At 41.9% G+C, this 23,121-nt stretch overlaps 1 protein-coding gene across 2 annotated transcripts in view; it reads right to left on the bottom strand.

Annotated features, from left to right (window-relative positions):
• Nucleotides 1-2,658: 2,658 nt before the first annotated feature.
• The window catches only part of LOC139416444 (coiled-coil domain containing 30), a 41,836-nt gene continuing 21,373 nt past the window's right edge, over nucleotides 2,659-23,121 (bottom strand). For both annotated transcript variants that reach the window (XM_071165057.1, XM_071165056.1), the window contains exons 18-26: nucleotides 18,137-18,346; nucleotides 17,270-17,427; nucleotides 11,427-11,592; nucleotides 10,843-10,964; nucleotides 10,337-10,478; nucleotides 9,890-10,026; nucleotides 6,469-6,592; nucleotides 6,318-6,385; nucleotides 2,659-5,311 (exon numbers count right to left, since the gene is read on the bottom strand). In XM_071165057.1, coding sequence (XP_071021158.1) covers nucleotides 5,113-5,311; nucleotides 6,318-6,385; nucleotides 6,469-6,592; nucleotides 9,890-10,026; nucleotides 10,337-10,478; nucleotides 10,843-10,964; nucleotides 11,427-11,592; nucleotides 17,270-17,427; nucleotides 18,137-18,346 — 1,326 coding nt within the window. In that variant the 3' untranslated portion in view covers nucleotides 2,659-5,112. The remainder of the gene's footprint in view (nucleotides 5,312-6,317; nucleotides 6,386-6,468; nucleotides 6,593-9,889; nucleotides 10,027-10,336; nucleotides 10,479-10,842; nucleotides 10,965-11,426; nucleotides 11,593-17,269; nucleotides 17,428-18,136; nucleotides 18,347-23,121) is intronic.

Raw genomic sequence — 23,121 nt, 5'->3', positions numbered from 1 at the left:
TAAAGGTATTCTATGTCCCCATTGATTCTTGAAGAATATAACTTATAAATGCTTCATAAGTTTAGGTCAACTTTCATACCGCATCAGAACCCAAATTATAAGCTTGTTTTACACCAATGTTTGTAAACAAGGTAAATGTAAACAAACACTGTATACCCTTAAAACAATGGTTAAAATCATCATTTTGATATCATGGGTGGTCAGTCGTTGCATCTATAGCCCGGTCTATGAATTTGAGAGTGGTTACATTTCTCCAGCCCCATCCCTCAACTTTTTACCGAAACAGTGGCGGCGAAAACATTTTGTTATTGTTTCAACTGCGGATTGTCCCTTTAATGCACTTTCAGGCTTTGTGGTTTTGACTCCAAATGTTTCCATCTTTTCCAATGGAAATGCAAAAGCATTGCTTGAGGCAGCTAAGAGTATTGACTGTGTCTAATCGAAAGTCTGTTTTTTTTTTGTTATATTTTTGTTCAATGCAAGTATACAGGGTCAAACTATAAAAGTGGCATTTAAGCAGAAACCAATTGGAACAATGTGGACCATTCGTTTGTCAGGTTGTTTCTCTCAGAGGAATGATGAAACAAACTAAAGTGCACCAAAATGTAAAAAAGGAAGGAATGTTTGTTTTGTCCAGATCATTTCAATCATTGTTTATGGTTAATCGAATCAAGATCATATGGGTTATATGACCAGACACTAATTCAATCAACTGAACTGTTCAAATCAACAGAACATTTCACCGGTTATCCTTGCGGCCAGGTAGCACAGATGGTAGCTTTGCACCTATGTGAGCCAAGTCAAGATTAATTAGGAAAGCAAGCTAACATTAGCTAGTGTGCCAGCTTTACGGTATTGCTTGGCACGGCCCTCAATAGGCATACGCAAAGCTATCGCGATGAGTATTACAACTGTCATTTACAGTCATGCCAGCTTTTGTCAAGTAACTTCCAATGGTTCTCCTAATACAAGCACCTGTTAGCTAGGGTGCTAATAACAGAGAGTAATGCTTTTGTCACTATAGTTGTATAATAAGTCACAACAGCTGATGATGGCTCTCATGATTGTGACCGAGTCAGGCAGGCCTTGACAGGGGGGCATCAAGTTAAGTGTTGCCACGTTGGTAATGTTGTTAGGTCTATGTTACTTGAGTAGAACATTTCTACTCCAAATATAGAGAAATATATAGCAAACATACATTTATTGGAGGTTAAGTATTTTGGTATTTATGTTGACTTCTAGTTTGTTATACTCTCACTTGTGTCACATTAGACTTCAAAATCTTATCAAGTCAACTTAAAGCTATTGCCCATCAATAGAAAGTCAGTCAATAAAACAGTTTAAACATGACAATAGTATTAGAAAGTGGACCAAAAAGTGAAGCAATATTAACCCCTAAGCCCACTACATTCAGGATAGATTAATCTAGATTTTCAACAGGTTTACATTTAATTACTGTAAAGTATAGTCAGTATGAATTTGTTCAGAGGTTCATACCATATATAACTTCATATGAACGGGCAGTGTTACTGCAAGTGTTTCTTTCATCATGGTATACACAGTATTGTTTGTTGTATTTTTACTGTAATTTTACCTTCTGGTTGCTCAGGATGGTACTAGTAGCTTGTATTCTTCCAAGTTGCTTAAGAAAAGGTGCTAAGGCTAGATGTTTATTTGAGATGGAGCTGAGAATATTGTTAAATACATTTATAGTATGTAAAAAAATAAATACAAAAAAAACTATAATTCAAGCCAACTGGCCTGGAAACAAACATTTATGCCAACAGACCCTGCCTCTTCAATTTTAGTCTCTTCTGAGAAAAATTATAGGGAAATGTACATGTTGCTGTATTGTAATGATCCTCATTCTAGTACCATTTTCATAAACTGTTGTTTTGGGTTAGAGTTTTGTACAGGTATGTTTATGTATGAACTTATTGTAATGATTTTAGTCTATCCGAATATTGATCATTTGTTATTAATATGAATGTTTTCAGTTTACGTATAAGCCTTAACTATTTTATCATTGAACAACCATTTTATTTCCATATTCTGTATTGTGTTCTTCAGTATTCAGTCTAGTAAACATTTGTATTTTTCCGCATGGAATATCCAAACTGTAATCTGTATATTAATGAACTGTTAACCCATATTCTCTATGAAAAGATATGATGTGTACATTTATTACACCTCTTTCTTTGTGATTTCATATAAAGTTTTTAGACAACTTAATATGCACACAAGACTGAGAAGTAAAACTAATATCAATGTTTTAAAAAAACTTTATCTTTACCTTGTTTAATAAACAGACAGTTAAACAAAAAAATTGTACTGCATAACTTTGATGAATAATTTAAAACCAAACAGTTTGCAGCCACACAGCATGTAAAACATAGGTTTAATATTGTATTCACCATTCAATATTGCAACATTTATCATCAACAACATGATTGTTTGACCTTCTGTTCCAAGATATGACCTGGAGTTTATTCATTAGGAACCAGACAGAAGCAAACAGTCAAAACGGGGAGGGACTAACCTGAACTTGTCCAATAAGAAACTCACATTTTCAGTTGCCCAAATTTTTTGCTTCTGTTTGGCACTAATGAATACACCCCAGGTGCGCTTAAACTAAACAAAGGAATCAAATACACATGGGAAGATTGAATGACCTTTATTTATGAAAATACATGATTATCTTTATAAAAAAATCACATTTACATTAGTACCTAAAAGTTAATGTTAATTACTCTAATGAATATGACTGTTAATAGCAAGCATTATTTGTAGATTGATATTCCCTCTCAGTTTAGCAGCAGGACAGAGCATTACACTTTATCATTACAGGCACCTTGAAGACAAAATGGAGGATTATACAAAGCATATCATACCATATTATTTAATGTACATTCCTTGCTGAATCAATCTCTAAAGGCTACAGTGAATGATTGTAAGTTGTCAGTGGCTAAATAAAAAAGGTTCAAATTCCATGTTTATAAAACATTGCTAAATTAAATAATCGCTTTGTGGTTAAAACATCTAAGAGTCATACTACACAAACTTACAAATCTACAGTGAAAAAGAAATGCATTACTGTAACAGATGATCAAATGATGTGTATACTGTGAATATGGTATTTTCCGAGACTACCAAGCAGGCCCTAACCTCGACAAGATATTAATGTCACTCCCACAAAAGTGACATAAAAAATAAGCAGCTTTTTTTTCTTTTTAATGATAAAGTAGCTAAAAACCCTGACCTCTAAATGGGCATGCAAGTGGATCCCATTCAAAGAAAAACAAACTATTGTAAAACTGGCTATCTTTCTTTAAATGTTTAACCTTTATTTAACTAGGCAAGTCAGTTAAGGACAAATTCTTATTTTACAATGGATGGCCTAATCCGGACGACGCTGGGCCAATTGAGCACCGCCTTATGGGACTCCCGATCACGGCCGGTTGTGATACAGCCCGGGATCGAACCAGGGTCTGTAGTGACGCCTCTAGCACTGAGATGCTGCGCCACTCGGGAGAATCTCTTATATAAGAGACAACAAACTGTATTGTTCGCCATATTAAAACGCATTTTAGTTAAGAACATAATGAACAGAGGTATAGTATAGTCTACACCAGAGTACAGGTTTGTAGTGGTTTGAGTGATAATATTAGGATTGCTAATAATGGCTATTTGAAAGCCAACAATCTGCTTCTTAGCATTAGGCTACACACACATACTGTATCTGCCTCATTACAACACATCCAGTTGTATGTAACATTCTCGCCCTCGTAACACCATTGGTCCACTCGATAGAAAACACGTTTGTAAACTTAACAGATACACCTTGAACCACGTTAAGACTTAATCTCAGAAAACATCCTAAAACATATTACAATCCCAAAAGGCATGAGTTTTTCATAGAAAATAAAATGCCAACAATGGATTTAAGTTAAATCCTACAGCTACCGTTTCACTGCCACATTCCTCAGAATGTAAACCAACTCGAGCATGTTCTAAAAAAAAGTGATCATTTCAAACGGCTCTTTCACACCACTGTCATTTAATTGTTTTACTATGGTACATTGATGTCAGACACATGCAGTAAGGTCCAAAAGTATTTGGACAGTGACAAATGTTTTGTTGTTTTGCCTCTGTACTCCAGCACTTTGGATTTTAAGGGTATTTTCATCCATATTGGGTGAAACGTTTAGAAATTACAGCACTTTTTGTACATAGTCCCATGATTCTAGGGAACCAAAAGTTTTAGGGAAAATGTACTTATGGTATTTATGCCTTTTGGACCTCACTGTATTAGTGTAGAAATTGTGATGCTAGTTTCTAGATCAATTTTTTAAAAGTTACCAGTCTTTTCCTTGAATACAAAGACACATATTTGATTCAATGTAAATGTAGTCATACCACCTCCAGACCTTCATAAGGCTCCATGTTCAGTTTGGCCTTATTTTCTGAATATAAAGACCATCGTAGCATTTGGAGGATTTAAAATTAAGTGCATCCACATTTAGTGCATCCAAAAAAGACCATATCTTAGTTCACTAGTTACTTCCACTTCCAATTGAATAGTTGCACTTAAGCTCAAATCACACAAGTCACTGTTCAAAATACTATTTTCAATGTTTGCCATTGACACACTCCCACAGACTTAACCAGCCAAACCCCCAAAAGCTCACTTTTCAAACATCCCACTGTGAACACAAGGGAGATAAGGCAGCAGCTGCAAGCCAAATGAGGGAGTCAGTGGTATAATTCCACAATTCAAACTGTGTTCCACAGGCAAAGCAGAAAAGACCATGAATTGTCGTTATAGTGGAGGCATCGCATTAAAAATTCTCACAACTGTCTATTTTGTACACAATTAAATAATTGTCTTGTAAAATCAACACTCAGGTCAACACCTCAAAGGTAAGTAACAGTAGCCTCAGCTTCCAGGCTTCCTTAGAGACTTGGAAGAATGGTAACGCAGAGACCAAGACTAGAGTAACAGTGACAGACTCTCCTGTGGTCAATGGAGCAGTCATTTTGTATACCAGGGTCCTCACCACCCTTTAACCCCTTCCTCATACCTAGTCACCACCAACCCTAATCACTTTCTGGTCACTGGTCACTCTCCTCTGGGTCTTTGGTGTCTGGGGGAGCTACAGGGGAGGTGAGGTTCAGGTAGCCCAGTTCAAAGGACTGCAACTGGGAATGGGGCGTGGAGGACGACGTCTGGATGCCCTCCACGCGCTCGCCCACCTTCACCCGGCAGATGGCATTGAGGATGCCCAGAGGGTCACATGCACCTGATGTCAGACTGCAGACAGACAGACGGTTACTGTAAGAACAATGGATGAATGGTGCCAGAAGTTATGAATGACCTTGCTACAAGTGCAGTTAAAATGTTGTTCAAGCCCAGAGCATTCACAATGTTGAAGTGCAGCTTCAAATAAGAACATACAAGCAAGTCATGTAGTATGCCCTGAGTATATTTATGACCAAAAATATAAAAAACATGGGCCCAACACTTTACACAATGTTTCATGAGCTGAAATAAAAGATCCCAGAAATGTTCCATATGCACAAAAAGCTTATTTCTCTCAAATGTTGTGCTCAAATTGGTTTACATCCCTGTCAGTGAGCATTTCTCCTTTGCCAAGATAATCCATCCACCAGACAGGGGTTGCAAATCAAGAAGCAGATTAAAAAGCATGATATTTACACAGGTGCACCTTGTGCTGGGGACAATATTAGGCCACAAAAATGTGCAGTTTTGTCACACAACACAATGCTACAGATGTCTCAAGTTGAGAGAGCGTGCAATTGGCATGTTGACTGCAGGAATGACCACCACAGCTTTTGCCAGATAATTGAATGTTTATTTCTCTACCATCGTTTTAGAGAATTTGGTAGTACGTCCAACCGGCCTCACAACCGCAGACCATGTGCATGGCGTCGTGTGGGGGTGAGTGGTTTCCTGATGTCAACATTGTGAACAGAGTGCTCCATGGTGGAGGTGGGGTTATGGTATGGGCAGGCATAAGCTACGGACAACGAGCACAATTGCATTTTATCGATGGCAATTTGAATGCACAAAAATAAGATACTGTGAGGACCATTTTTTTAAGGTGACCCGCAGATGCATATCTTTATTCCCAGTCATGTGAAATCCATATATTAGGGTCTAATGAATTCATTTCAATTGGCTGACTTCCTCATATGAACTGTAACTCCGTAAAATGAATGAAATTGTTGCATGTTGCACTTATATTTTTTAACTATAACTATATGCAATATATTGTATGCATCTATGCAATTTGTACCTTAATGTTGACTTATGAAGGATGCTGTCGTTCGCAAGACTTTCAGAAGGAAACATTTTCTTGATATCCTGGGGGGGGGGGGCAGATGAAAAATTAGTTAGGAAAACATGATGCTCTTTTGTGCCAATGTCAGGGACCATGGGATTGGTACCTCTAGGTTGCAGAGCGATTGTGATTGGACGTTCCTCAGAGCCCGCTCTAGCGTTCCGACTTGATTGGCCAACTTTAAAGTTCTTTCCTGAAGTTGTCTGTTCTCCACCTCCAGAAAGTTGACCCTGAAAGAGAAATTTGGTAAAAGACCAAGTCCATAGCACGGCAAGAACAGCTCAAATAAGCAAAGAGAAATGACAGTCTATCATTCCTTTAAGACATGAAAGTCATTCAATGCGGTAAATTTCAGGAACTCTGAAAGTTTCTTGAAGTGCAGTCGCAAAAATCATCAAGTGCTATGATGAAACTGGCTCTCATGAGGACCGCCACAGGAAAGGAAGACCCTGAGTTACCTCTGCTGCAGAGGATGAGTTCATTAGAGTTACCAGCCTCAGAAATTGCAGCCCAAATAAATGCTTCAGAGTTCAAGTAACAGATACATCAACATCAACTGTTCAGAGGAGACTGCGTGAAATCAGGCCTTCATGTTTGAATTGCTGCAAAGAAACCACTACTAAAGAACACCAATAAGAAGAGACTATCTTGGGCCAAGAAACACGAGCAATTCACATTTGACCAGTGGAAATCTGTCTTTAGGCCTGATCTCCAAATTTAAGATTTTTGGTTCCAACTGCCGTATCTTTGTGAGATGCAGAGTAGATGAACGGATGATCTCTGCATGTGTAGTTCCCAACGTGAAGCAAGGAAGAGGAGGTGTGATGGTGCTTTGCTGGTGACACATTGATTTATTTAGAATTCAAGGCACACTTAACCAGCATGTCTACCACAGCATTCTGCAGCGATATGCCTTTTTCAACAGGACAATGACCAAAAACACTACTCCAGTCTATGTAAGGGCTATTTGACCAAGAAGGAGAGTGATGGAGTGCTGCATCAGATGACCTGGATTCCACAATCACCTGACCTCAACAAAATTGAGATAAGTTGGACAGCAGAGTGAAGGAAAAGCATCCAACAAGTGCTCAGCATATGTGGGAACTCCTTCAAGACTGTTGCAAAAGCATTCCAGGTAAAGCTGGTTGAGAGAATGCCAAGAGTGTGCAACGCTGTCATCAAGGTAGAGGGTGGCTTCTTTGAAGAATCTCAAATATAAAATACATTTTTTATTTGTTTAACTCTTTTTTTGGCTACTACATGATTCCATGTGTTATTTCATAGTTTGTCTTCACTATTATTCTACAATGTAGAAAATAGTAAAAAGGAAAGAAAAACCCTTAAATGAGTAGGCGTGTCCAAACTTTTGTCTGGCACTGTACCTTAAGGGACAGTTCGGCAAAATTACATACTGTAAAACCTGTATTAATAGCCCAGGAGTTTATTTGCTTAAATCACTGAACACAACTGCCGTTTATTAGAGATAGGCTTCTATTTGAGCCAGTCTTCCATTTCCTTAATGCACACAGCTTTTGCTCATTTGCATAGTTATTTGTTTAATTCCAGCATTCACGTCCAGCATTTCAATACATTTCTTAATTTCCTGCACTAATGTGTTATCATTTACACACTGTAACCACGTTTCCATCCAGAGTTTATGCGAGTCATACCATATTTAAAAACAATCACAAAAGTTGCAGTACAATTCTTTAAATGCTGACAGAACTTGTTTGTTCAACATCTTCATGTCTGTAAAATGAAGTGTGAAAAATGGTGGTGGAAAATATTGAAATAATAATCATATAGAAGTAAGCTTTGAGGCACGCGATGATATGGTGTGTGGTTCTCCCATTACGACTCAGGGAAAACATGCAGTTTATTAGGCTACAGAAGAAATAAGTCATGATGAATTTCACAGGGTGGTGAAAGTGAATGGTGGGTCTTGATGCTCCTTTCCAATAAATATCTAGGGTCTTGTTTTACTGACATGTTCGATGCTTGACTGCCATTTGACCCCCAAAAAATGCTGACCACAACACTTGCGTTGCAAAATAAATGTAGTCATACATGTTATTCAATCATTGCACCCACGTGCGTCAACAAGCGTTGGAGTAGCCAGGTGCTAAAATAGAACTTGGTTCTATTTGTGACGCTTGATGCGCAGCAAGTACCGCCGCTCCCATCTCCTCATTGGTTTTTAGGAGCATATACCCACGTGGATGTTTGAAAGATGAACTGAGGTCCACCTTCCAGTCCAGTTGGTAGTGGTAATGCACCTTAAAAGTTGGTTGCCAACCGTCATATAAAGTCCAAGAAGCCTGAAAGAGGATAGATTTCTAGAAACAAACTTTTACCCTTTTATCTGTGGATTATTTGTTGGGGTAAGAGGACCTTGTGCATATCAGGTAAAATAACAACCCAATGTTTATATCCCAGGACAAATTTGCTAGCAACAGCAAGCTAGCTAGCTAAGATGCCATAAATGTTTAATGCTTTTTGACCTGTCCCCAAATTAATATAGATGGTTCAGAGTTCGTTTTGATATTTCAACCTGCGTGTCCTGATCGCGTCTGCTGTGGGTGGACAAAATCAACATACGCGCGATGGCGGCGCACGAGCGGTCTGGCCAGCATGTTAGGCTATCCATAATAATCTCATCATGTAGACTAGACTACCTGCACAGCCTACCCACACTGTATCTGCGAGCTGTTGGCTAGAGCACACGTACCAAGACCATAGTAGGCACACTTGCTATTTAACGCAACAGTTGTGACAAAAGCTGTTGAAAATGCGATGAAAAGACATTGAACTTTAGATTTTATTTGGTACATGAAAACATAAGGGAAAAAATACATTTTGTCTGCACTACATCATCACGCAGTGATTATTTATCCACAACCAGTCCGTTTGGTGGAAACACCACTGGTGGAAAAATGCAAATATTTTCTTTATGCTTTAAAATAAATATTCACATAAATCTGTCGCCAATTTAATGGAAACCTAGTTAATGTCATTTTTCTTTTGTCTTAGTATACCGCCATAAAAATAATAATAATAATAATATATTACTTTTCCTTGACAGAATAATTTGACTGACTATGCATTTCCTGCAGTTGTATTTTCACCACTAGAGGGCGATCTGCCAATTACTGACTGTTTTCTTCTAGCCAGTTAGCTTGCAGTTCTCAGCTGTTGGCAGCCAATGGCTAGTTGTTTCTTACTGGCGATAAAAATGGATGATTGACATTCTTTTGAGTCAATACTGAATTATTTAATGTAACAAATCAAACCTCAAACAATTCATTAAGATCCTGTGTTTATTTGAAACTAATTTCGCTGAACTATACCCAGGTGACTATGTTACAGCCGGAGTTGCGTGTGGTGAACACATTCACATCAACACTTGACCAAAACACACACTCCTTAATTTGGCAGCCCCACCTTGCTTTAACTACTTATTACAAAAATAAGGAATGGGGCTGGAGAAATGTAACCACACGCAAATTCATAGATAGAGTACTCAGTACCTGTGCTGAACATTGGAGGCCTTTCTCAGGCCGTTGCTCCCCATCTCCTCTGCCTCGCTCATCCTCCTCAGAAGTTCTCTCTTCTCTACCAGCAATTTTTCATTCTCTTCCATAACTGTCCTGATCCAGTCTTTCTCCTGCATACCATAAGAGAAGAAGAGAGGTAGAGTCCTTCAAGGCTATCATCACTATTATTACTACTACAGCAACTGCTCATGCCACATCTCAATGCCCTCTCAGACAACAGACACTGTGACACTACAGATGTCACTCTTTTCAAAAAGGGCAGACAAACCCATCAAGGGATGTTGAAAATTAGCATATAGCATCGGATGATTGTTACTTCAATGTGTCAATGTGTTTGTACCTGTCCCTGTTCATGAAATGAACCATGAAACCAATGAAATGACTGAAAAACGGACAGACTGATTTGACAGACAGACTGACCTTGTGGGAGAGGTTGGAGGCCAGGGCAAGGTCGTTCTCCAGTTTCTGGATGGTGCGGTCTCTCTGGGCCGTGGCCATCAGGAAGATCTGCTTGGCCTTCCTCAGCTTGGTCTTGTGCTGCGACTGTTTCTCATTGTACTTCCTGTAATGTGGAACGGGGAGGTGGGAGAGATGTTGGAGCGTTCATGATGTGTCATTGAGGTGTAGTTTAATATTAGTCTATAGTGTTTATGGTATTCATGGAGGAAGTCATCTTAATGTTTGTGTACAGTAAGTCGCTGGAGAGGTTGGTGGTGTGTGTGAGCAAATGTGCCCATATATATATATATATATATATATATATATTCCCCTTTTCACACTATTGTGCACAAACTACCCGAACTGTGCTGACTGATATTTCCTTTCCAGCACAGTTCCAGCAACTGTGGTGGGATATGTAGCCAGGCCAGTTTGGTACAGTACTGTGAAAATCCTTTTATAGGCTACTTGATGAACAGGCTTCTGACCTGATGTAAGTGTCCAGCTGTGTGATGACCTGCTGGAGCTCCTCCTGGAGCCTTTCACTCTCCTGCTGACTGGCCACCAACTCCTCTCCCAGCTGAAGACACGACCTCTGGCTCTCTCTCTGCTGCAGACCAGAGCATGCATACGCAAAACACAACGTTCAATCTGTACTCCTTTTACTAGGGTTGACCCCATGGAGTCGAATTGACGAATATCAAATTATACAAATTACCTGATTTGAATAGTCATGAAATGACGTTTTTAACCTGAAGCTCGGCCTTTAAAAATACATACACTACTCAAAACATTAGCTTAAAAGGTGAATGAGGGCAGAGAAAAGTAACAGAACTACGGGATTGGAAACTCACTTCAGAGGTAGATCCTGTAGGTATACTATTTGAGATCATTTCAAAAACATTAGCTGGTCACCAGTGAGCTTCCATGTTGCCATGGAACAAATAAAAAAGTCCCAAAAGTGCAAACCCCACGCCCCTGGCATTCTTGACAGACTAAAACAAATGCTCCAAGTTTTTGAAAAAATATCAAATAGTATTTGAACCCACGTATGGGCCCAGTATCTACTGACCTCCTCTCTGGCCTTGCCATGCTCGGCTTCCAGGACAGCTAGGCGTGTCTCCAGCTGCTGTGTGAGGTGTCTGAGCTCTGAGTTGTTGCGTCCCAGTGATACCTCCTTCCCCCTCAGAGAACGCACCTGCTGCTGCAGCTCCTCCTCCCTCTGCTCCAACAGCTTCCTGTTCAAGGGGGCAGTGATGTGGGGACATGAGATACAGCCATAGTGAGATCAGGCACTTGGTGTTAGGTGATGGTACTTTTAAAAGTGGCATCCTTTTTAATATAAATGTGCACTTTTTTTTGCACTGATATTCTCGCACTGGCTCGATACACACTCACTGGACTCTACCCACACACACTACAACAAACATAGACGCACACTACATACTCACACAAACATATTGATGCCACTCACTCACACACTCCTCACATATGCTGCGGCTACTGTTTATCATCTATCCTGATTGCCTAGTCACCATTACCCCTACCTACATGTACATATTACCTCAATTACCTTGTACCCCTGCACATTGAGTCGGTACCGGTACTCCTTGTATATAGCCTTGTTAATGATATTTTATTGTGTTACTATTTCCTTGCTAAACTTTTCTTACTTACAACCATTTCACAGTAAAGTCTACACCTGTTGTATTTGGAGCATGTGACGAATAAAATCTGATTGAGCTACGAGTCTCTTTTTCAATGTGATCCCTGGAGGCCTTTTCTTCTGTCCTACAGCTCACTCAATGGTCTTTAAAGGCTGCGGGGGTAAAAGCAATATAGTAGGGAGTGAGAGAGAGAGAAAAGATCCAAAGTAGTGTATTTTATAAAGTGCCCTGGTGTGCCTCAGCAGACTATTATTCTCTGACTGTAGAGTACCACAGTATGAGTTATAATTCCCATAAAACATAGCAGTCAGTTTTTCCACCATTCATTTTTTCCATAGAGGATTTTAAAAACACTTAAAATAAGAGCTGCTTCTCATCTAGGCTTACCCTGGCGTGATGTTTTGATAGCCGTGTAAAAGCCAATTTATGCTTGATCGGAAAATGTGGTCTAAAGCGCCGTATGGACGGTGGTGACGCAATTGGGAGCCTCCGGAGGCACGCAGGGGCCAAATTGAGCTCCGCACCGACTCTCAAATTTTGTAACAATGCGGAGGGCTCCGTATAGCTCTGCATTGACATGATTGGTTGATGGTAGGTGAGGGCGGGAGTTTTGGGACACTGTAAAGTCCATGGATAAGAAGAGCGCCTCCTCACTGCTGCCCACAGCACTGAGGCTAGGTAACACGGTCACCACCGATAAATCCATGATAATCGAACATTTCAATAAGCATTTCTCAACGGCTGGTCATGCCTTCCTCCTGGCTACTCCAACCCCGGCCAACAGCTCCGCCTCCCCCGCTCCGCCTCCTACTCGCCCAAGCCTCCCCAGCTTCTCCTTCACCCACATCCAGACAGCTGATGTTCTGAAAGAGCTGCAAAACCTGGACTCGTACAAATCAGCTGGGCTAGACAATCTGGACCCTCTCTTTCTAAAACTATCCGCCGCCTATTACCAGCCTGTTTAACCTCTCCTTCGTATTGTCCGAGATCCCTAAAGATTGGAAAGTTGCCGCGGTCATCCCCCTCTTCAAAGTGGGTGACACCCTAGACCCAAACTGTTACAGACCTATATCCATCCTGCCCTGCCTATCTAAAGTCTTCGAAAGCCAAGTTAATAAACAGATCACTGACCATTTCGAATCACACCGTACCTTCTCCACTGTGCAATCCGGCTTCCGAGCCAGTCACGGGTGCAGCTCAGCCACGCTCAAGGTACTAAACGATATCATAACCGCCATTGATAAAAGACAGTACTGTGCAGCCGTCTTCATCGACCTGGCCAAGGCTTTCGACTCTGTCAATCACCATATTCTTATCGGCAGACTCAATAGCCTTTTTCTAATGACTGCCTCGCCTGGTTCACCAACTACTTTGCAGACAGAGTTCAGTGTGTAAAATCGGAGGGCATGTTGTCCGGACATCTGGCAGTCTATGGGGGTACCACAGGGTTAAATTCTTGGGCCGACTCTTTTCTCTGTATATATCAATGTCGTCGCTCTTGCTGCGGGCGATTCCCTGATCCACCTCTACGCAGACGACACCATATACATATACCATATACACCGTATACTTCTGGCCCTTCCTTGGACACTGTGCTAACTAACCTCCAAACGAGCTTCAATGCCACACAACACTCCTTCTGTGACCTTCAACTGCTCTTAAACGCTAGTAAAACCAAATACATGCTTTTCAACCGTTCGCTGCCCGCACCCGCCCACCCAACTAACATCACCACCCTGGATGGTTCCGACCTAGAATATGTGGACAACTATAAATACCTAGGTGTCTGGCTAAACTGTAAACTCTTCTTCCAGACTTATATTAAACATCTCCAATCCAAAATCGGCATTCTATTTCGCAACAAAGCCTCCTTCACTCACGCCGTCAAACTTACCCTAGTAAAACTGACTATCCTACCGATCCTCGACTTCGGCGATGTCATCTACAAAATAGCTTCCAACACTCTACTAAGTAAACTGGATGCAGTCTATCACAGTGCCATCCGTTTTGTTACCAAATCACATTATACCACCCACCACTGCGACCTGTATGCTCTAGTCGGCTGGCCCTCGCTACATATTCGTCGCCAGACCCACTGGCTCCAGGTCCTCTATAAGTCTATGCTAGGTAAAGCTCTGCCTTATCTCAGTTCACTGGTCACGATAACAACACCCACCCGTAGCACACGTTCCAGCAGGTATATCTCACGGATCATCCCCAAAGCCAACACCTCATTTGGCCGCCTTTCTCTGCTGCCAGTGACTGAAACAAATTGCAAAAATCGCTTAAGTTGGAGACTTATTTCCCTCACCAACTTTAAACATCAACTATCTGAGCAGCTAACTGATCGCTGCAGCTGTACATAGTTAATCTGTAAATAGCCCACCCAATCTATCTACCTCATCCCCATACTGTTTTTGTTTTATTTACTTTTCTGCTCTTTTGCACACCAGTATCTCTACTTGCACATCATCATCTGCTCATTTATTACTCCAGTGTTAATCTGCTAAATTGTAATTATTCGCTCCTATGGCCTATTTATTGCCTACCTCCTCATGCCTTTTGCACACACTGTATATAGACTTTCTTTTTTCTACTGTGTCATTGACTTGTTTATTGTTTATCCATGTGTAACTCTGTTGTTGTCTGTGTCACACTGCTTTGCTTTATCTTGGCCAGGTCGCAGTTGCAAATGAGAACTTGTTCTCAACTAGCCTACCTGGTTAAATAAAGGTGAAAAAAGAGAGGTAAAGGCAAAAAAAAGGCCAATGTGGCGAAGTAAATACAATATAGCAAGTAAAACACTGGAATGGTAGATTTGCAGTGGAAGAATGTGCAAAGTAGAAATATAAATAATGGGGTGCAAAGGAGCTAAATAAATAAATAAATACAGTAGGGGAAGAGGTAGTTGTTTGGGCTAAATTATAGATGGGCTATGTATAGGTGTAGTAATCTGTGAGCTGCTCTGACAGATGGTGCTTAAAGCTAGTGAGGGAGATACATGTTTCCAGTTTCAGAGATTTTTGTAGTTTGTTCCAGTCATTGGCAGCAGAGAACTGGAAGGAGAGGCGGCCAAAAGAGGAATTGGTTTTGGTGGTGACCAGAGAGATATATCTGCCGGAGCTCGAGCTGAGGTAAGGGGGGACTTTACCTAGCAGGGTCTTGTAGGTGACCTGGAGCCAGTGGGTTTGGCGACGAGTATGAAGCGAGAGCCAGCCAACGAGAGCGTACAGGTCGCAGTGGTGGGTAGTATATGGGGCTTTGGTGACGAAACGTATGGCACTGTGATAGACTGCCTCCAATTTATTGAGTAGGGTATTGGAGGCTATTTTGTAAATGACATCGCCAAAGTCGAGGATCGGTAGGATGGTCAGTTTTATGAGGGTATGGCAGCATGAGTGAAGGATGCTTTTGTTGCGAAATAGGAAGCCAATTCCAGATTTCATTTTGGATTGGAGATGTTTGATGTGAGTCTGGAAGGAGAGTTTACAGTCTAACCAGACACCTAGGTATTTGTAGTTGTCCACATATTCTAAGTCAGAACCATCCAGAGTAGTGATGCTGGATGGGCGGGCAGGTGCAGGCAGCGATCGGTTGAAAAGCATGCATTTCGTTTTACTTGTATTTAAGAGCAGTTGGAGGCCACAGAAGGAGAGTTGTATGGCATTGAAGCTCGTCTGGAGGGTTGTTTACACGGTGTCCAAAGAAGGGCCAGAAGTATACAGAATGGTGTCGTCTGTGTAGAGGTGGATCAGAGACTCACCAGCAGCAAGAGCGACATCATTGATGTATACAGAGAAGAGAGTCGGCCCAAGAATTGAACCCTGTGGCACCCCCATAGAGACTGCCAGAGGCCCGGACAACAGGCCTTCCGATTTGACACTGAACTCTATCAGAGAAGTAGTTGGTGAACCAAGCAAGGCAATCATTTGAGAAACAAAGGCTATCGAGTCTGCCGATGAGGATGTAGTGATTGACAGAGTCAAAAGCCTTGGCCACATCAATGAATATGGCTGCACAGTATTGTTTCGTATCGATGGCGGTTAAGATATCGTTTAGGACCTTGAGTGTGGCTGAGGTGCACCCATGACCAGCTCTGAAACCAGATTGTACAGCGGAGAAGGTGCGGTGGGATTCGAAATGGCCGGTAATCTGTTTGTTGACTTGGCTTTCGAAGACCTTAGAAAGGCAGGGTAGGATAGATATGGGTCTGTAGCAGTTTGGGTCTAGTGTGTCCCCCCCTTTGAAGAGGGGGATGACCGCAGCTGCTTTCCAATCTTTGGGAATCTCAGACGACACGAAAGAGAGGCTGAACAGGCTAGTAATAGGGGTTGCAACAATGTCGGCAGATAGTTTTAGAAAGAAAGGGTCCAGATTGTCTAGCCCGGCTGATTTGTAGGGGTCCAGATTTTGCAGCTCTTTCAGAACATCAGTTGACTGGATTTGGTAGAAGGAGAAATGGGGAAGGCTTGGGCGAGTTGCTGTGGGGGGTGCAGTGCTGTTGACCGGGGTAGGGGTAGCCAGGTGAAAAGCATGGCCAGCCGTAGAAAAATGCTTATTGAAATTCTCAATTATAGTGGATTTATCGGTGGTGACAGAGTTTCCTATCCTCGGTGCAGTGGGCAGCTAGGAGGTGGTGTACTTATTCTCCATGGACTTTACAGTGTCCCAGAACGTTTTTGAGTTTGTGTTGACACAAATTGACAAAACACCTGTTAGCAAAGGTGTCAGCTAGAGATGACATGCAGGAAGGAGCCTGCAGGGATTTGTAGTTTTACATGATGTCTACTTTGATGCTAATTAGCATTTTCAAATCAGAGTAAATAGAGCCAAATATATTTCTAAAAGAGTCGCCTTGTCCGAGAGAGATTTACATACATCAAAACGTCACGCCAGGGTAAGCCTACACAAACACAGCCCTTATTTTAAGTGTTTCTAAGTGTTTTTAAGTGTTTTTCCCCTATGGGGAAAATGTATGGTGTTTGACAGCTAGGTTTTATGGGTATTATGACACCTCCAATGTGTGGCTCTTAACCAACCCTCACTATCACACACTACGAGTTGGAAAAGGAACCAGACTAAATTGAATTGAAATGAGTTAACCACTTGGGGGCAAATCCATTGACATCAATTCATGACTAAGTGAAAATTTGACTTACGTGGAAGTTACCAATCGCCCCTTGACCAGTGCAGGTCAACGGGATATTCAGCTATCCAATGCCTCTGCTTTCTTTACACTAGTAATCACCTCTGGAGCTGGTCCTCCAGCTGTCTGGCTCGGAGAGAAGAGAGTGTGTCGGACATGTCCCTACTGTCCCTCTCTAGCCGGCTGGTCTCCCCGGCCCGGGCTTCCTCCAGACGAAGCTGGTGGTGGGCACTCTTCAGCTTCTGCTGCAGCTCCAACACCTACAGAACACAGCCAGGTCACAGCAAGGGGTTCACTTACATGAAAGAATATACATACTTTTGGGAGGGTCCAAAAAGCTTTATAGTTTAAAAAGTATAAATATTGGGTGAAATACCTGATAACTTACACAATAGAGAAAAGTACCTCTTGAAGGTCCTACTGGCAGCCAGTAAAAAGGCTATCACTAAGAAATGGCTACAAAAAAGACCCTCCCACAGTAACACAATGGATAGACATTGTAAAATAAATACACCACATGGTGTATGACCTTCGCTTTAAGAACACAAGAAGAGAGGTTAGGAATACTGGGAAAAATGGGTTTCATACTTGAAAAAGATCTAATTCAAAGATGTAACTAATATGATGAAGGTATGACGTGCACTGTAACTTCCAGATCTTTTTTGTTGTTCTTTTATTTTACTTTATTTGTGTTCCTACAATAAAAACAAAGTATAAAAAAAGAACAAAAAAAAAAAGTATAAATATTAGCAAAAAAATGTAATGGCAAACTAAGTTGAGCCAAGCTGCATATTATAAAGTTAGATTGGTGTGTCTAGCTTAAACTGTTGAAGAGCAGGATGTGTTGATGTGTTTGCACTGAAAGGACAAATGTTTCTGTAAAATATGATGAATCAAAAACCCTAAATGGCATGTTCCACTATCGCTAAGCAATCATGATGGCTCAGTATTGAGTGAGAACTGAGGAACCTTCTTGTCTGCGGAGATGACGCGGACTCGCTCTGCTTGAAGCTCCTCCTGCAGGCTTGCGTTGGTGTTGCGGCTCTGCCCGCTGCGGGCCAGCTCCAGTTCCAGCTCTCGGAGCCTGTGCTGCAGCCGCTCCATCTCCGCAGCCTGCCCAGAGCCACTCTTCTCTGCCTGGAAAAGCTTTGCCTGGGCCTGCTTTAGCTCCGCACACACCTGGGAAAAGAAGTCCACATTTCGAAACCCCAAAGCACAAAATGACTGTGTACTGAAACTCCAAATGTAAGTACAATGACAATAAGTGGATGAGCAGATGGATCTGGGCATGGGTGGTGATGTAAATGTTTGTGTGCGTCTGTATGTTGTCGTTTGTATGTGTTTGTTTTGTATTATTAAAAAATATACATTACTGTTCAAAGGTTTGGGGTCACTTGGAAACGTTCTTGTTTTTTAAAGAAAAGCACATTTTTTATCCACTAAAATAACATCAATTGATCAGAAATACAGTGTAGACATTGTTAATGATGTAAATGACTATTGTAGCTGGAAACAGCAGATTTTTATGGAATATCTACATAGGTGTACAGAGGCCCATTATCAGAAACCATCACTCAATGGCACATCGTGTTAGCTAATCCAAGTTTATAATTTTAAAAGGCTAATTGATCATTAGAAAACCCTTTTGCAATTATGTTAGCACAGCTGAAAACTGTTGTCCTGATTAAAGAAGCAATACAACTTGCCTTCTTTAGACTAGTTGAGTATCTGAGAGTTGAGAGTTCTGTCCTACTATCCAGGTCTGTACTCAAACAATTTGAACTTCTCCTTTTAAAAATCCACCTCTAAAAACAAGTCTCTCACCGTTGCCACCTGCTATAAACCACCCTCTGCCCCCAGCTGTGCTCTGGACACCATATGTGAACTGATTGCCCCCCATTTATCTTCAGAACTCGTCCTGCTAGGTGACCTAAACTGGGACATGCTTAACACCCCAGCCATCCTACAATCTAAGATTGATGTCCTCAATCCCCACAAAAATTATCAATGAACCTACCCGGTACCACCCCAAAGCCGTAAACACGGGCACCCTCATAGATATCATCCTAACCAACTTGCCCTCTAAATACACCTCTGCTGTTTTCATCCAAGATCTCAGCGATCACTCCCTCACTGCCTGCATCCGTAATGTGTCAGCAGTCAAACGAACTCCACTCATCACTGTCAAACGCTCCCTGAAACACTTCAGCGAGCAGGCCTTTCTAATCGACCTGGCCCGGGTATCCTGGAAGGATATTGACCTCATCCCGTCAGTAGAGGATGCCTGGTTATTTAAAAAAAAAAATGCCTTCCTCACCATCTTAAATAAGCATTCAAGAAATGTAGAACCAGGAACAGATATAGCCCTTGGTTCTCTCCAGACCTGACTGCCCTTAACCAACACAAAAACATCCTATGGCGTTCAGCATTAGCATCGAACAGCCCCCGTTATATGCAACTTTTCAGGGTAGTTAGAAACCAATATACACAGGCAGTTAGAAAAGCCAAGGCTAGATTTAAGCAGAAATTTGCTTCCTGCAACACAAACTCAAAAAAGTTTTGGGACACTGTAAAGTCCATGGAGAATTAGTACACCTCCTCCCAGCTGCCCACTGCACTGAGGATAGGAAACTCTGTCACCACCGATAAATCCACTATAATTGAGAATTTCAATAAGCATTTTTCAACGGCTGGCCATGCTTTCTACCTGGCTACCCCAACCCCGGTCAACAGCACTGCACCCCCCACAGCAACTCACCCAAGCCTTCCCCATTTCTCCTTCTCCCAAATCCAGTCAGCAGATGTTCTGAAAGAGCTGCAAAATCTGGACCCCTACATATCAGCCGGGCTAGACAATCTGGACCCTTTCTTTCTAAAACTATCTGCCGAAATTGTTGCAACCCCTATTACTAGCCTGTTCAGACTCGCTTTCGTGTCGTCTGAGATTCTGAAAGATTGGAAAGCTGCCGCGGTCATCCCCCTCTTCAAAGGGGTGACACTCTAGACCCAAACTGCTACAGACCTATATCTATCCTACCCTGTCTTTCTAAGGTCTTTGAAAGCCAAGTTAACAAACAAAGCCACGCTCAAGGTCCTAAACGACATCATAACCGCCATCGATAAGAGACATTACTGTGCAGCCGTATTCATCGACCTGGCCAAGGCTTTCAACTCTGTCAATCACCACATCCTCATTGGCAGACTCGATAGCCTTGGTTTCTCAAATGATTGCCTCGCCTGGTTCAACAACTACTTTTCTGATAGAGTTCAGTGTCAAATCAGAAGACCTGTTATCTGGGCCTCTGGCAGTCTCTATGGGGGTGCCACAGGGTTCAATTCTTGGGCCGACTCTCTTCTCTGTATACATCAATGATGTCGCTCTTGCTGCTGGTGAGTCTCTGATCCACCTCTACGCAGACGACACCATTCTTTATACTTCTGGCCCTTCTTTGGACACTGTAAACAACCCTCCAGACAAGTTTCAATGCCATATAACTCTCCTTCCGTGGCCTCCAACTGCTCTTAAATACAAGTAAAACTAAATGCATGCTTTTCAACCGATCACTGCCTGCACCTGCCCGCCCGTCCAGCATCACTACTCTGGATGGTTCTGACTTAGAATATGTGGACAACTACAAATACCTAGGTGTCTGGTTAGACTGTAGACTCACATCAAACATCTCCAATCCAAAGTTAAATCTAGAATTGGCTTCCTATTTCGCAACGAAGCATCCTTCACTCATGCTGCCAAACATACCCTCGTAAAACTGACCATCCTACCGATCCTCGACTTTGGCGATGTCATTTACAAAATAGCCTCCAATACCCTACTCAATAAATTGGATGCAGTCTATTACAGTGCCATCCGTTTTGTCACCAAAGCCCCATATACGACCCACCACTGCGACCTGTACGCTCTCGTTGGCTGGCCCTCGTTTCATACTCGTCGCCAAACCCACTGGCTCCAGGTCATCTACAAGACCCTGCTAGGTACAGTCCCTCCTTATATCAGCTCACTGGTCACCATAGCAGCACCCACCTGTAGCACGCACTCCAGCAGGCATATCTCGCTGGTCACCCCCAAAACCAACTCCTCCTTTAGCCGCCTCTCCTTCCAGTTCTCAACTGCCAATGACTGGAACGAACTACAAAAATCTCTGAAACTGGAAACACTTATCTCCCTCACTAGCTTTAAGCACCAGCTGTCAGAGCAGCTCACAGATTACTGCACATAACCCATCTATAATTTAGTCCAAACAACTACCTCTTCCCCTACTGTATTTATTTATTTAGCTCCTTTGCACCCCATTATTTATATTTCTACTTTGCACATTCTTCCACTGCAAATCTACCATTCCAGTGTTTTACTTGCTATATTGTATTTACTTCGCACCTTGGCCTTTTTTTGCCTTTACCTCTCTTATCTCACCTCATTTGTTCACATTGTATATAGACTTATTTTTCTATTATTGACTGTATGTTTGTTTTACTCCGTGTGTAACTCTGTTGTTGTATGTGTCGAACTGCTTTGCTTTACCTTGGCCAGGTCGCAATTGTAAATGAGAACTTGTTCTCAACTTGCCTACCTGGTTAAATAAAGGTGAAATAAATAAAAAATCTGGAGCATCAGCATTTTGTGGGTTCGATTACAGGCTCAAAATGGCCAGAAACAAAGACCTTTCTTCTGAAATTCATCAGTCTATTCTTGTTTTGAGAAATGAAGGCTATTCCATGTGAGAAATTACCAAGTCACTGAAGATCTCGTACAACGCTGTGTACTACTGCGTTCACAGAACAGCGCAAACTGTCTCTAACCAGAATAGAAAGAGGAGTGGGAGGCCCCAGTGCATAATTGCGCAAGAGGACAAGTACATTAGAGTGTCTAGTTTGAGAAACAGATGCCTCACAAGTCCTCAACTGGCAGCTTCATTAAATAGTACCTGCAAAACACCAGTCTCAACATCAACAGTGAAGAGGCGACTCCGGGATGCTGGCCTTCTAGGTAGAGTTCCTCTGTCCAGTGTCTGTGTTCTTTTGCTCATCTTAATCTTTTATTTTAATTGGCCAGTCTGAGATATGTCTTTTTCTTTGCAACTCTGCCTAGAAGGCCAGCATCCCGGAGTAACCTCTTCACTGTTGACGTTGAGACTGGTGTTTTGCGGGTACTATTTAATGAAGCTGCCAGTTTGATGTTATTTTAAAAATGGACAACAAAAAAAAGTGTTCTTTCAAAAACAAGGGCATTTCTAAGTGACCCCAAAATTGTGAATGGTAGTGTACAATCGTGGCCAAAAGTTTTGAGAATAACACAAATGTTAATTTTCATAAAGTCTGCTGCCTCAATTTGTATGATGGCAATTTGCATATACTCCAGAATGTTATGAAGAGTGATCAGATGAATTGCAATTCATTGCAAAGTCCCTCTTTGCCATGCAAATTAACCAAATCGCCCCCCCAAAATTCCACTGCATTTCAGCCCTGCCACAAAAGGACCAGCTGACATCGTGTCAATGATTCTCTCGTTAACACAGTGTGTTGACAAGGACAAGGCTGGAGATCACTCTGTCATGCTGTTCGAGTTCGAATAACAGACTGGAAGCTTCAAAAGGAGGGTGGTGCTTGGAATCATGGTTCTTCCTCTGTCAACCATGGTTACCTGCAAGGAAACACATGTCATCATTGCTTTGCACAAAAAGGGCTTCACAGGCAAGGATATTGCTGCCAGTAAGATTGCACCTAAATCAACCATTTATCGGATCATCAAGAACTTCAAGGAGAGTGGTTAAATTGTTGTGAAGAAGGCTTCAGGGCGCCCAAGAAAGTCCAGCAAGCGCCAGGACCGTCTCCTAAAGTTGATTCAGCTGCGGGATCGGGGCACCACCAGTACAGAGCTTGCTCAGGAATGGCAGCAGGCCAAGACTTTTGGAGGATGGCCTGGTGTCATGAAGGGCAGC

This window comes from Oncorhynchus clarkii, chromosome 9, assembly GCF_045791955.1.
Source record: "Oncorhynchus clarkii lewisi isolate Uvic-CL-2024 chromosome 9, UVic_Ocla_1.0, whole genome shotgun sequence".
NCBI lineage: Eukaryota > Metazoa > Chordata > Actinopteri > Salmoniformes > Salmonidae > Oncorhynchus > Oncorhynchus clarkii.
This window is presented reverse-complemented; position numbering and strand designations above follow the sequence as displayed.